The sequence below is a fragment of the Mus pahari genome, chromosome 16 (genome assembly GCF_900095145.1).
Source record: "Mus pahari chromosome 16, PAHARI_EIJ_v1.1, whole genome shotgun sequence".
NCBI classification, from domain to species: Eukaryota; Metazoa; Chordata; class Mammalia; order Rodentia; family Muridae; genus Mus; species Mus pahari.
This window is the reverse complement of record NC_034605.1, coordinates 37168508-37182445: the sequence shown is the minus strand read 5'-3', so window position 1 is coordinate 37182445 and position 13938 is coordinate 37168508. Positions and strand designations below refer to the sequence as shown.

Sequence of the window (13938 nt, the reverse complement as noted above, 5' to 3'; positions counted from 1 at the left end):
GGTCGTAGCTAATACTTACCACGCTGAAAATTTAAACTCTTAGCTTATTGTATTAAAGCAGAGATAATAAAAATTATTTTTATAAGATGTAAGCTGTATAAGCTATACTTAGAGGTAAAACATAATAATGATAACCAGTTTACCAGAAGCAAATCTTTAACATTTATCAAGTAAAAATAAACTTTTTAATAATTTTATATGAAGTAGGCAAGCCATTTTGTAATGCCTGATTGATTTTCTATAAATTTTGAATTAAATCTTTACTATTAGTAACAGGTGGATAGCCTCCCTGAAGGTAGGGGGTGTGGCCACAAGAACTTTTTTGGCGTGGTTTTTGAATCAAAAGAAAATCCCGCGGTTTGTGAGACAAAAGAAAAGCCTGCCAAGGCCATTTTGAGCTTAATCTTCACCATGTGGGAAGGTAAAGCCCAATTTTAAAACACCTTATCAATCCTTGAATGACTTTAACCTTGAGTTAACCAATTTAAAGCTAACCGTTTGTAACTAAGATAACCTTTAATGAACATCAATAACTTAAGTCATATAGAGCATTTTTTATAACCTTAAAGTAAGTCAAAGACTGAAATGAAGCGACTACACGAATTTTAAATTTAGACCACAGAACTTTACATTGTAGAACTTAACATTGTTTAGCTATAAAGTTACAAATAAAGACCCTTGTCACTTACTAAAAACACTAATCATGAGAAATCTCTAGGAAAAAACTGACAATCAACTTTTTTCTTGGTCTAAAATTTAGAGTTTAAAGGCACTTAAGCAAGCAGTTTTTTGCAGGAGCCCTCTTGCTGGGTTTGATTCCTGGCTAAGCCACAGCCTCCTCAGGGCTGCAGCTGCAAGACTGGGAAAGCAAACACGAATTTAGCAAGCTGTAATATTTAGACATGGAACACAGAACGGCCACTCATACAGACAACGAAACAAGAAAGCACATGACTCGACACGTGGACAATTGGTGCACCAGACATAACAATACAAAAAGTATCAACCTTTTCTTGTAGGAGTACAGAGCGAAAGCCAGACGTCTCTGTACTTTGGTATGTCTCCAGGAGAATACTACTCTACATTTACTCTCTAGGCCATGGCCAGAAGGATTTTAAAAATTTTTCTTTTAAACCCAATTTTCCCTTGCCTGAGTGCAGTCTGTAGGACTGACTGAGTACAGTCTGTAGGACTGCAGACAAATGCCTGAACGTCTCATCCTTATGCACTGCCCTCTGAGGAATGAGGTGTCGGGTTAAACACTTCATTGCTCAATTTAAATTTGTGCCTATAAATACCTTTTTACCCCGGGATGCACGATTACATACTTACTACACACGTGTAGCTCCCCGGCAGTGCCTGCCTGATGGGGCGCCACGTGTGTATTTCTGCATCATGCCACTGGCACCGTATCTGCATGGGCAGAAAACACCTCGGACTGGGTTCATTCTGAAAGGCCAAACATCCTAAGATAAGAATGAGCTGCAAGGATCAGAGCATAATTTATTAATTGGACAAGGGAGAACCCTTAACCCTCTCCCGCGTGTCCCTCTGTGTCTCTCTGTGTCTCTCTCTATGGCGCGCACGGTCCGATTCATGAGCGGAGCTGTGTCTGGAAGGCGGGTCCGAATGAGAGGGCGGTGACGACGTCAGTGGTTGGTCCGGGCGACGACAGTGGGCGGTGACAGTGGGCGGTGATGACGACGACAACAGTAGGGCGGTCTGACGATGCTGTATTCTGGGAGACCTGGGTAGCTCCTCTTATCGGCAATCCTGTCTGTCTGCAGGGGGCGCAACACAATGTTTAGAGGGAGAGTGGTTAGTGGAGGTGGGAGACCCAAACACTGGTCTTATTGGGGATTAGCCTAGAGACTGGAGCTAGGCTCAGGTTTTATTGGGATGAGGGGTGTGCAACTTGGAAATTAATGCTAGGTACCAGTCTGTTAGTCTACCTGAATTCAAATTTAGGTCAGGTACTCTAAAATGGAGTCTGAATTTAAAAGCTTTGGTATCTCATATGTTAGTCTTTTTAAGAAAGGGGAAATTAGACATATAGAATTTTAGTATATCCAAATTCATCCTATATACAAATGTTGCAAAGGAAATCTTTGAAGAATAAACTGGAATAAAAAAAATGGAGTGGAGGGGCTGAAGATATGTCTCAGGGACTGAGAATGGATCAGAGTCCAGATCCCAGCTCACAACATCTGTAATTCCAGCTCCAGGAGACCCTGTGCTGTCTCCTTCCCTCACACAGGACTGAGTTTGTGTATACAAACTCATATTCAGATATAGTGTATACTCTTAAATTTGACTAAAAACTTAAAAACAAACAAGAAAAAAAAAAAACCCTGGACCATAGTAAATGAAGTATGGGATGAGGAGGGATAGGAAGATACTCTGAGAATTCCTTTGTTTTACTATTTCAAAGGTAAAATTTTACAACTGTGGTGGCCCCCTAGTTTTCTCTGTATAAGGGGCAAGGGTTCTGGCTAACATTCTATAAATTCTCCACAGGAAACATTCAACGTAAATGTCAACAGGTCATTTTAAAGAACCCTAGGTTTAGGATAAGGGTGAAGGAGACAGCAAAGAATGTGATGTTTCCAGAGTTGTACTGTCCTTAAAGATTTAAAACTGACGAGTATTTTCCCCACCAGGTTGTCTTGCTTCCTAGAAAGAATGCAAGAAGGAAGACAGGGTTTTCAATCTCATAAAATATCAGCACCTCAGAGTCTAACTAGATTGGAGTAGTAGAGTCTTGGGATGTAGCCATCCAGCAGCCATGGGCGAACTGGGTTTACCTAAAAGGGGGGCTGGAAATAAAGCAAGGGGGCAAGAGAGAAGGATGAAGCCAAGACAAAGGTTCTGATCAAGGCTCAAAGTTTAATAGTAAGCTTTGTGTTTATAAAGGAAAAAAAAACCCTACAAAACCTATTCCCTTCTTCAGCTGGAGTATGTTGTAGCAGCAAGGTCAGCACAGGCAGCCAAAACATCAAAGTTCCCATGGGAACCTACAACTGTAGCCAAGACAGATGTCTGTGTCCAGGTTGATAAGACCTGTCATGGCAAATGTTCAAGGTCTGCTTAGCCTGTTTAAGACTGGGAATACTGCTCAGCCTTTTCAAGGCTGGGAAAGGCCTACTCAAAGCTAGAAAGCTACATTCCCCCCTTTTATGTTTTTTGTAGATGAGCAGTACCAGTTGTTGGATGGGGGCACAAGATTTAATTGTTTTCCATAATTCTGTCTAGAATATAGAGTAGCCAGGTGACCGTGTTTGTCTTAGGTTGGTGTCTATGTTGCTCTTTCTTACCGGTCCTGAAGAACAAACACAGCTTTTTGGTATTTGTCTCTGACTTTGGTTGATAGGAGCTCAAGAACACTCTTAATCGTCTCTGGCTAACCAGCCTTCTAAAGCATACCCTTTCCCTAACAGACCAAAGCCACAGAGGACATATCAAAGCTGCATACTGCATATGCACTTAATGCATCTCTCCATAATAACGAACAACTGCCATTGTGAATAGCTGAGCTTACTGAGAGTGATCTTGTATGAAAGCAACCAACCTGTTTAAAATACAATGCCCCAAAATTAAAAGCAACAAAATTATAATTAGTGGTCCAAGCAATGTAGAAATTAAATTTATAAGCCATGGAGAAGTGGAAAACCAAGATTCTAACCATCCCTAATTCTGTCACTTTTCTCTTTTCCTTTTGGCCGTCCTTCTCAACCTTTAGCCATAGAATCCTTTACTACTCTTGAATGATTGATGTAAAAAACAACAGTCTTCATGGAGGGCTGCACACAGTCCTCCCTGTTGAAGGAATAAAAGATCAAGTCCCCTCCTGTTCTGAAGAACTACCTCAGACAAGGAGGTTAGAGACTCTTGCAAATAGGGAATAGAAGTTTCTATCCTTTCCATTTCTGTACCTATTGCTGTTCTAAGAAGCTCATAATTTTTTTCTTGCAAAACTAGGGCAGATGCGCCTGTAGCTGCACCTCCCACAAAAGTATATGGAGAACACTAGTTCCCAATCCTTGGTAATTTCTGTATTGAGAGTGAAATTTCCTCCAGCAGGCATATCCATCAACTTAATGTTGTTTACAATTACCACAACTTCTAGGTCTTCCCATAATGTTGGATGTAAAAAGGGGTGGATCAGGGATGTAGGCCCAATACAGCTTCTCTATTATCATTGTCATGACAGTCTGCAAACTCACAATTAGCATCATTCTTTGTCCCAGCATCAATGTGTCTCATTAGACACTCATTAGCTAGCATGCTCCTTAAGCACCCTGCAGAAAAAAAAAAATCAAACATGCCCTCTTCCCCACACTCAGAGAGTTTCTTGGCATTGAAATTTTAAATTTTTTGTGGTGTATGGAGATATGATTCCCTCTTTTCTTGTTTTTTTTTTTTAAGTCAATTTTTCAGAGTTTGATGCACATGTTCAGCAATTCCTTGTCCAATTGGATTATAAGGAATTCCAGTTTTATGTTCAATTCCAAATTTCTTACAAAATTGTATAAGGTTGTTTCCAATATAAGTAGGCCCATTTTCTGTCTTGATCATTTTAGGCAATCCCATAGCAGTAAAAGTCTGTAAGCAATGATCAGTTACATTTCTAGAAGCTTCTCCTGTATGTAGAGAAGCAAAAATGAATCCTGAACGTGTCAATACAGACATGTATATATTTCAGTTTTCTAAATTCTGAATAATGAGTTCATCCATTTGCTAAATATGATTGGACATAAGGCCTTGTGGATTAGTCCCTAAATGAGGAACTAGAGAATGTAAGACAGTCAGGGCATTGTTTTACAATCATTCTAGCTTGCTTCTTAGTAATCTTATGTCAGAACCTTAAAGTATTACCAGAAAGATGAAATTTACTATGATCACGTTTAGCCAAAACAACAGGATCCGAAACTAAAGCTTCTCCTATTAAAGCTCTGTCAATACAATCATTGCCTGCAGCTAAAGGTCCAGGAAGACCAGAATGAATTCTTATTTGACAAATATAAATGTATTTTTTTCAAGCAAGAATGATGTTTTTCAATTATGAAAACAGTGATGCAGCTGGTGTATTGAATTGAAATGTACCACAGGTTTCCAACAAAGGAACTGACTGAGCCACACACATATAGACTATCAGCAAAAAGATTAAAAGAATCATTTATAGACTGAAAAACATTTAGTAGTGCTGTGAGTTCTCCCAGCTGAGCCCAAAGCCCAGGAGTCTCTATGACTACCTGTTGATTATTATAATATATCCTGTGAGTCCTTTAGAGGAACCATCAGTAAATATTAAAAGAGCATTATGTAGAGGTTGTAAAGATCTCATATTAGGAAATATAAACTTATGTACATTAAAAAAAATTTATCAGCCTATCTTGAGGATAATGATTATCTATAATGCCTTCAAGTCCTATCTGAGCAAGCAACCAATCTGTATTATGTGGCTTTAACCAAGTATTTTGATCCACACTAAAAGGCTTAATAATGATATCTGTTTCTTTGCCAAAATAAATCAGTGCCTGCTTTCTTCCAAGTATCATATGAACCACTGCCTCATAATATGGCAATATATTATGTTTAGGATTTATCTTTGAATGTATCCACATAAGAGGAGCTTTTTGCCATAGTAATCCTGTAGGTGTATGAGTTGTACTAAAAATCAACAAATGTAAAGGCAAAGAATAATCTATGTAAGTAGCATTGTTTTTCAATAGTTCTTTCTACTTGATGTAAGGCCAACAACCCTTCTGAAGTTAAAACTCGAGGAGAGGTACAGTCAACACTCCCCCTAAGAATATCAAATAAGGGTTTCAATTCTCATGTGGAAAGCTTTAAATAAGGATGAAGCCAATTATTATCACTGAACAGTTTTTGAAAATCATTTAATGTTTTAAATTGTCCCTATGACTAATTATTTTCTGAGAAAAACCAGCTTGATCTGTAAGCCTAAAACAAATAATTATAAGGATCTCGAGTTTGCACTTTTTCTGGATCTATTTGTAATATATTTTGTAATCTATTTGTAATCCTTTTTTTGTAATGCCTGTTTAAATGTTTATAACATAGAAACAAGTCCTGAGGATCTTTTTCCTGCTAATAAGATATCATCCATGTAGTTTATAATGTATGTTATTGGCTATTGCTGTCATATAGGCTGAATGGCTTGTGCCACAAATTTTTGACATAATGTAGTACTGTTAGCCATGCCTTGAGGAAGAATATCCATTTATTCCTTTTCATTGTCTCTTTAAAATTAATAGAAGGAACACTAAAAGCAAATATTTCATAATCCTGAGGATGCAAAGGAATAGTAAAGAAACAATCTTTAAGTCTACTACTATTTTATAATTTCCCTTAGAAATGTCTCTACTTGCTTGTTTTTTTCTTAATTACAAATATGGATGAGTTAAAATCTTGAGCTTGTGATTGAATTGTAAACTGCAGCTAATGGAATATTGGCAGTTTAACTATTTTTAAGTTTCTTTTGCAATATTAGAGCATGCCCATAATTTTAAAAAAAAAACCTATTTTAAACCTATTTTAAACAACCATTCTCTTTAAAATCAATACAAAGAGCATTACTTTCACATACAAAGTTTGGCTGCCAGTTCTTATATATGAATGCATGACAGTGTAACTTTAATACATCATTAAAGAGACAGTGTCTTAAATCCTATCCTTTATAAGTCTAGTTTCTAGGATAAGAATTACATAAAATATTATCCCAATTTAGAAGTATTTTTAAAGATCTGTTTTCCTGGGTTGGTTCATGCCAAGTAGTGTTTAGAATGACTCCAAACCTGAGTTACCAATTTTAAGCTGACTTTCTGTTACAAGCAAAAAGCTGTTGGTCCCTTTAAGAGCTGCTTGTGTAGATAATCAGCCTCTAGCAGGGCTTTTTCAGCTGTACTTGACTCCTAGCCACAGTGCAGTGTAACTTATCAGTTTCTGCTGTGCAAATTGCCTTTTAAACAAGTTAAACTAAATCAAAGGATGGACAGCCAGCAGATAAAGTTTTAACCTTTTTTTTTTTCAACATGAAACACAGAACAACAATCATTCAAACAACAAAACAAAAACAAACATAAATTGACAGACATATGGACAGATTGTTATTCCAAGGACAGACATTAGACAGAGAGGGAATAGAACTTGATGTCTCAAAGGGACCCAGATATCCTAAACAGAACTAAGTATATCTCCAGTAGAAGCCATAGAGGAAGCAGGATGCTTCTCATCCCAATTTCCTCCAGTCCCTAGGAGAGCTCTGAAATAGCTTATATCTATTTTCCTTCTCTTTTGCTAAAACGTCCCGGACAGGGGACAACTCCATTTCTGAAACCTATTCTCTCTTTCTCTCTCTCATGTTCAAGGCCTAACTCTATCTCCTTCTGGGAATTCTGCCAGAGAAGGGAGAGGAGGCACAGTGGTAGTTACTGATCGTTGCTCCCCAGCGCCCTGCTTTTATAACTTCCTCAATTCCTCCTCAACTTGACTAATTCTTTCGTTTATATATTTACCATTCTTACTTCTGGGAATTAAGGACAACATAAATGTACATGAGCTAAGAATTTTTCTAACATCTGTTTTGGTTGTTTTTTGATTTTTTACTCTTTTTATTTTATTTTAAACCCTCCTCCTCTCGCCTGGAGCAGCTCTTGGCTGTGGACAAATGCCTGTTTAGAATTCCCTTGCCCCATTACGCTGCCACACCTTAGGCGAAGTAGGTGTCGGGCCAACACATCTTCAGCCTAGCCTGTATCCCTCTGAAAGCACTTTTTTATAGCAAGAGTTTCAAAAAATAAAATTTATGGCTAGCGCTAGCATTGATTCTTTATGCTGCTTACAGTGCTTCGTGGATACTTTCACTTTTCTTCTGTTTTCTGTGGAGCTCCACCCAAGACAGCACTTCTCCCCCCCTCATCCCCACTCCCGTTTTCAAGTCCATCTGTAGCCATCCAGCCAGCAGCCATGGTTGAACTGGGTTTACCTGAAAGGGGGGCTAGAAATAAGGAAAAGGAGCGAGAGAAGGATGAAGCCAAGACAAAGGTTCTGATCAAGGCTCAAAGTTTAATAATAAGCTTTGTGTTTATAAAGGAAAAAAAACACAAAATCCATCCACTTCTTCAGCTGGAGTATGTTGTAGCAGCAAGGTCGGCGCAGGCAGCAAAAACATCAAAGTTCCCATGGGTACCTGCAACTGCAGCCAAGACAGATGCCTGTGTCCAGGGGTGTTAAGGTCTGCTTAGCTTGCTGAAGGCTGGGAATACTGCTCAGTCTTTTCAAGGCTGGGAAAGGCCTACTCAAAGCTGAGAAGGCTACGTTGGGACACAGGCATTGACCACCTGTCTTTATTTTATTTTATTTTATTTTTTTGTGCCTGCTGAATAAGATCTCTACCTCCAGCCCCATAGTTAAAAGTCTTCCTTCCTCACTTTAAACTTATGTTCTGCTTTGTTACAAGTATGTCCATCCACTAAGTGCTGGCACACTTCTGGCAACGCTAAGTGGAGGTAGCCAAAGCATCCAGAAAGTACCGGAAAGATCAGCTGCCCAATCTGATGCAAAGTGGCCAAGAGCCAGAGGATAGGCTAGATTGTAGGGCTGCAGGCGGTGACCTGGCCTTACTGTTCCTTTTCCTACTCGGGAGCGGCCGCACCCTGGCCTTCAGACTCCTCCCGACACTCCGCCCCCCATTAGTATTTAAGGCCTCGGGCGCGGTTGGGCCCTCCTCATTTCTGCTTGCTACCAGTCCGGGAATCGAGAATCTAGGGTATGCTCTTCTGTGGGCTGAGGCGCCGGAAGCTGGGGACGCGGGCGGGTGTAGTGCGCGGCGAGAGCCCAGCGGACCTGACTCGGACTCCCTCTGCTGCACAGCCGCTACAGCGGGCCGTGACGCAGCCGAGTGAGTCGCCTTGTGGTCTCAGCCATCTGGTGACATCGCCGCCAACCCAGATCTGCCAGCGTCCTTGGACGCGACGGCTAGCGAGGGATGGGGGCTGCGCGGAGCGGGCCCGGCTGCTGCGCGGGGGCCCGGGGCTACAGGTGATCACGTATGTCCTTCGATCCCGAGTGAACCTGGAGACTCCGGAGACGCAGGCTGGTGACGCACTAGGACGGGCGTTGGGATCTGGGAGGTGGCGGGGTGGGGGGTGGGGGGAGAGGCCAAGGGCTGGGTGCTCAGACCCAGCTTTCCTGTCCAATGTGCCTGAATCTCCCAGGGGCGCGGCCCAGGGGCGCGGCCCAGGGGCGCGGCTCAGGCTTTGCTGGGAAGTTGTGACAAATCCTCAGCCTGCAAACATAAATACTTGCGAGAAACAATTCCAGATCTTTGGTTTTTTCCCCTCCTACTAAACTCACAAATTTGATGTCTGTCAGGTTAGATGAAAATCACGGGCAAAGTTTTGACAGTTTCTGTGCCAGAAGAACTTGGCATGTGAACTTTTTTCCTCCCTTCTCGTTTTCTGATGGACCCAGACCCTTGTTATGCTGAGCAAGTTCTTTCCTACTGAGCTACAAGCCTGGTCTTCCTCCTTTCCTCCCGTTAGGTTAGGTCTTTTCTCCACATTAGGATCATTATGGACAACTAGCATTCATATGGTGTCAGGAACACTGAGTGAGGGAAAGCTGGGTGAGGTTTGGCACTTGTTTTTCTGACTGCTTGGGAGGCAAATGCTTGTAATAGGACTCTTCAGAGGCTGCTCATTTCCTTCCTACAGTGGCTTAGGAGTTGGGTGTGGGATCTAACATATCAAGTAACCTTGGGTAAATGTTCGTGTGATCAGGGACTGTGGTTCTGGGGCGGATGGGATGATTGCTGTTACCAGTATACCTGGGGTGTGTCCTAGTGTTTTCATGGCTGCTCTGAGTAATTGTATCCACTATGGCTTGTGTCAATACCCAGAGAGGGTGTGTTTGGGGCACTCTTGGCTCCATATACCAAGTTTATTTGGCTCCCTGTACCTCCACGTCTCCCCATACCATCCCATATATGGATTTTACTTTTAGTCAACATGAAGCAGAAATCAAAATCTGATAGAAAACATTGAAGGAGAACTGAGATGTGTTGCTGTATACCTGTAATCCCAGGATCCAGGAGGCTGAGGCAGGGAAATGAGAGTTTGAGCCCAACCTGGGCTGCATAGACTCTTTCCCCTTTCTTGTTTTCTAAGCAGTATGGTAATAGGGATCATTTATCTAGCTTTTACATTGTGCTGGGTATTTACTCATCTCTAGACCATTTAAAGTACACAGGTGCACTTACATTGGTTAGATCAAATATTAAGTTATTTTACATAAGTAAATTGAACGCTTGAAGATTTTGGCATCTTCAGATATCAACTGATATCCTTCAGATACCCAGAAATCACTGGGTACTTAAAGTCACATTAGTCCATTTCTAGCCCAAAGCACCTTTAAATTAGTTTAGTGAGTTACAACTGACTCAGGCCAACAGCAGTAGATTGAATTAGAGTAATCAACAGTTGTACCTCCCACCATCCCCTTCTCTATCCCAAAGAGCCTTCAAGCATGCGCTGTAGGGTCACATGGAATACCAACCCTCTGCTTACTGGACACGGGATTAAGCCACACAGTCAGTCTTTGCAGACCTTTCAGCTGTGTATTGCCATCGTGCTAGTGAAAAGGAACAGATATTTGACTCTATTGCGTATCTGCCCTTCTTGACCAACCTTCTTGGCTTCTTAACCACTGGCCTCCAAGTGCCATACAAATGCCATTCTTTGTGTGTTCTTGGACTTGGAGAAGGTTGGTTGGTGATGGTTTTCTAATTGGCAGGAGTGGAGTCACTCAGGAGACAATACTCAGGAACACCAAGCCTGAGCATGTAAGGCCAGACAAGGTGGCACATATCTTCAATTCCCATCCAGTGAGATGGGAGTGGAGACAGAAGAGTGTCTAAAAGCTCATGGGTCAGAAGCCTAGCAAACGCGGTGGCCAGCTATGAAAGCCTATCTCGACAAAGTGAAGTTCATGGAACCATATCTGAAGTTGGTCTCTGATTTCTATATGCAAGTCAATACACATGTATATCTACACCTACGTGACATAAGCATATAAGCATGCATACATATATTATACACACACAGATGAAACAACAACAGAAAACCAAGTTGCTATGGTTGGACACACCAGCTCAAAGTAGCATCAATATTCAATCTATTCTCCAAGCAACACAGTTAGTACTTCACAAATCCCCTCCTGAAGGAAGCCAGGAGGGGAACCATATCGTGCGGTTGGTCTGGAAGAGTTCAGCATAGTACCCTTTTGTTCCTGTAAAGTCAGAATGTTTGAGACCAACAGCTCAGGGCAAAGTAACCAGTATAAAGGGATTCTTGATAGCCATATGAGGACAATTCTGTGCACCAAGAAGAAAAAAAAAAATGTCAGCTCATTAGAAATTTTTACAAAAAGGCTTAGTAAATTCAGATGAGGCAAATAAGATGACTTAAAGGGTACAAAGGAATTCAGCAGTGTTTATACTCCTAGGAATATTAAAGCTGTGCCATGTATTGTTATTACTTCCACTGGGTACCCTTCCCTTTCCTGTAGCCCATTACTTCCCCTTCCCTTGTTCTGTCAGTTCCCAACCAGCTCAGGGAAGTCTTAGAACTGTTGTACTGTCTGACTGGGAAAGGAATTTAGCAACTGCTAATAGATGACGTGAGCATGAACAGGCCCTCCTCCTACAGTAGCTTGCTTCCAACCTACATGGCTGTATTTGTGGCCCTCCTGATTGTATTTGTGTCCTCAGATGCCTCTTGACCTCTGAGCCAGTTCCTTCTGGTTCCCCATGTACTGACTTCTGCACATAAGAAAGACAAAGATGAGTCAGCCCAACAGGGCTGTACCTCTTCCTGCACATGACCTTTACTTACCAGGCTGTTTTTCCCTTTTTTGTTTACTGAGCCAAAATATTGCAGTATGAGTGATACCATGTATCCTACACATCAGCCTGTATTTATGTGATATTAATTCCTCACTGTAGGCTCACCATCATGGATCCTCTACAGGAAGCAAATGGCACCTTTGCCTTAAACGTTTTGAAAATACTGGGTGAAAACAGCTCAAAAAATATATTTTTGTCACCCATGAGCATCTCCTCAGCCCTGGCCATGGTTTTCATGGGGGCAAAAGGAACGACTGCAAGCCAGATGGTTCAGGTAAGTGCCCCATTTCACAGCAGCTAAGCACTATAGATTCTCAGTTGAGCTGGACTTCTTCATTTCCAATTTCAAAGAAAAAAAAAAAAACCATCTTGAGGAACACATGGGAATGAAATGACAGAGGTTGGCGAGTTGAAGGGAACGGTGTATTATCCTTGTTAAGACCCTTTCTCTGCCTCGCTGGTGTTTACAGTGTGTAGCTGAGGGTTAGCTTGCGTAAAAACACCAAAAGGGTGGAATCGGGATCTCTGTGGTCCCTCTGTCTTCTCTCTAGCCCTAATGAATCTCAGCTGTTTATAGATGAGAAACATTAGACTGATCTTGTCCCAAGACCTTGGAGTTTCTTCCCAAATGGGGTCACCCTTGGCTGAGAGACCAGGGTCAGATCCATTAGGGCTCTTCTTGGATATAGTGCTTTAGCTACAGAAGTGCATGAACTGCAGAGGCAGACTGTCCGCGCATGAGACTGAGAGACAACCTTGGACAGGAACTGCATTCTGAATTAACTCTTGGCAGAGCGTTCTCATTTGTATAAGACATAACTGTGTTTGTTTCGTCCTCAAATCGCCTCCTGCTGGAAGAGAGTTCTGGCCTACAGGCTGGCCTTCAGTTGGAACTGCCTCTCTTTTAGTTCCAAGCTATTACAACTACTGGTAGGCAGTTCATCTGTTTCCTATGGGAGCAGCTGAAGTCATTCATGTAGCTTTTCATCAGGCTTGGAAAGTCTAAGGAGGTCTATCTAAGGTTTGACACCTGGATGTTCACTGTTGGCTGGGGTTCTGCTTCTTTGTCAAGCAGCTTTATGTGGGAGCAATTACTCCAGAATTTTCCAAGTGGCCTCCTGCAGGATGGATTGGATTTCCTTCCAAGAGCACAAAGGTGGTAGTTGTCAGGCCTTTTAAAACCTAGGCCTGGAACATGGTCGCTCTCCTCAATTCTGGTGGTCAGACAGTGCTGGAGCCAGGCCACACCAAGAGCAGGGAAGAGACTGCATGTCCTCGTTCAGAAGCCAGCTGCACTTGAGTGACAGCAGGTCTGGTTGGGAGCCATGCTTGAAGCTTGAAGTCATTAGTGACCATGAAGAGCTGGGTTTGTGAAAGGCCATTTCTGCACTTTTCAGGGCTGACAGGGCACAGAGAGGACCCTAGCCAGGGAACCTTCAAGGTACTTTCTTCTTTAACTACGTGGGTTTCCAGTGGCAGCAGGATTCTGAGGATGAGTTTAGTGCTGACTCATTTCCTATAGCTGGGCCTGATGAAGTTGCGTTTTTAAATCTGTTTTGATTTCAGGCACTGTCTTTGGATAAATGCAGCCGCAATGGAGATGGAGATGTCCACCAGGGCTTCCAGTCCCTTCTCACTGAAGTAAACAAAACTGGCACACAGTACTTGCTCAGAACAGCCAACAGGCTCTTCGGGGAAAAGACTTGTGATCTGTTAGCGGTAAGTGTCATGCAGTATTCAGAGACGGTAGGCCTTACTCCTTTGCTCACTAATAAAGTTTTGTATTTGTTTACATGCTTTGAAACTATATGTGAGTATATTCCTATTGTACAGAATGTCTAAATAAGAGCTATCCTCTCATTCTGCTTCTTCTCCAAATAAGAGCTTCCATAAGTGAGGGTGATGTTTCTGTTCCTGCATATACAGAAATTTCGTTGGTGAGAATTTCCCATGTATCGTGCCATTATGTGTATTATTTTTTAATGAGTTTCTTTCTTTTTTTTTTTTTTTTT

At 41.7% G+C, this 13938-nt stretch overlaps 1 protein-coding gene across 8 annotated transcripts in view; it reads left to right on the top strand.

The window, feature by feature from the left end:
• Positions 1-13938, top strand: part of LOC110333763 (serpin B6) — an 85606-nt gene that overhangs the window by 58603 nt on the left and 13065 nt on the right. For 4 of the 8 annotated variants that reach the window (XM_021215462.2, XM_029547393.1, XM_029547396.1 and 1 more), the window contains 2 exons: positions 12026-12200; positions 13493-13645. In XM_021215462.2, coding sequence (XP_021071121.1) covers positions 12036-12200; positions 13493-13645 — 318 coding nt within the window. In that variant the 5' untranslated portion in view covers positions 12026-12035. Of the gene's footprint in view, positions 1-8710; positions 8792-8897; positions 9122-12025; positions 12201-13492; positions 13646-13938 lie in introns of those variants that run through there. The other 4 variants (XM_029547392.1, XM_021215461.1, XM_029547397.1 and 1 more) reach the window with 4 other exon arrangements.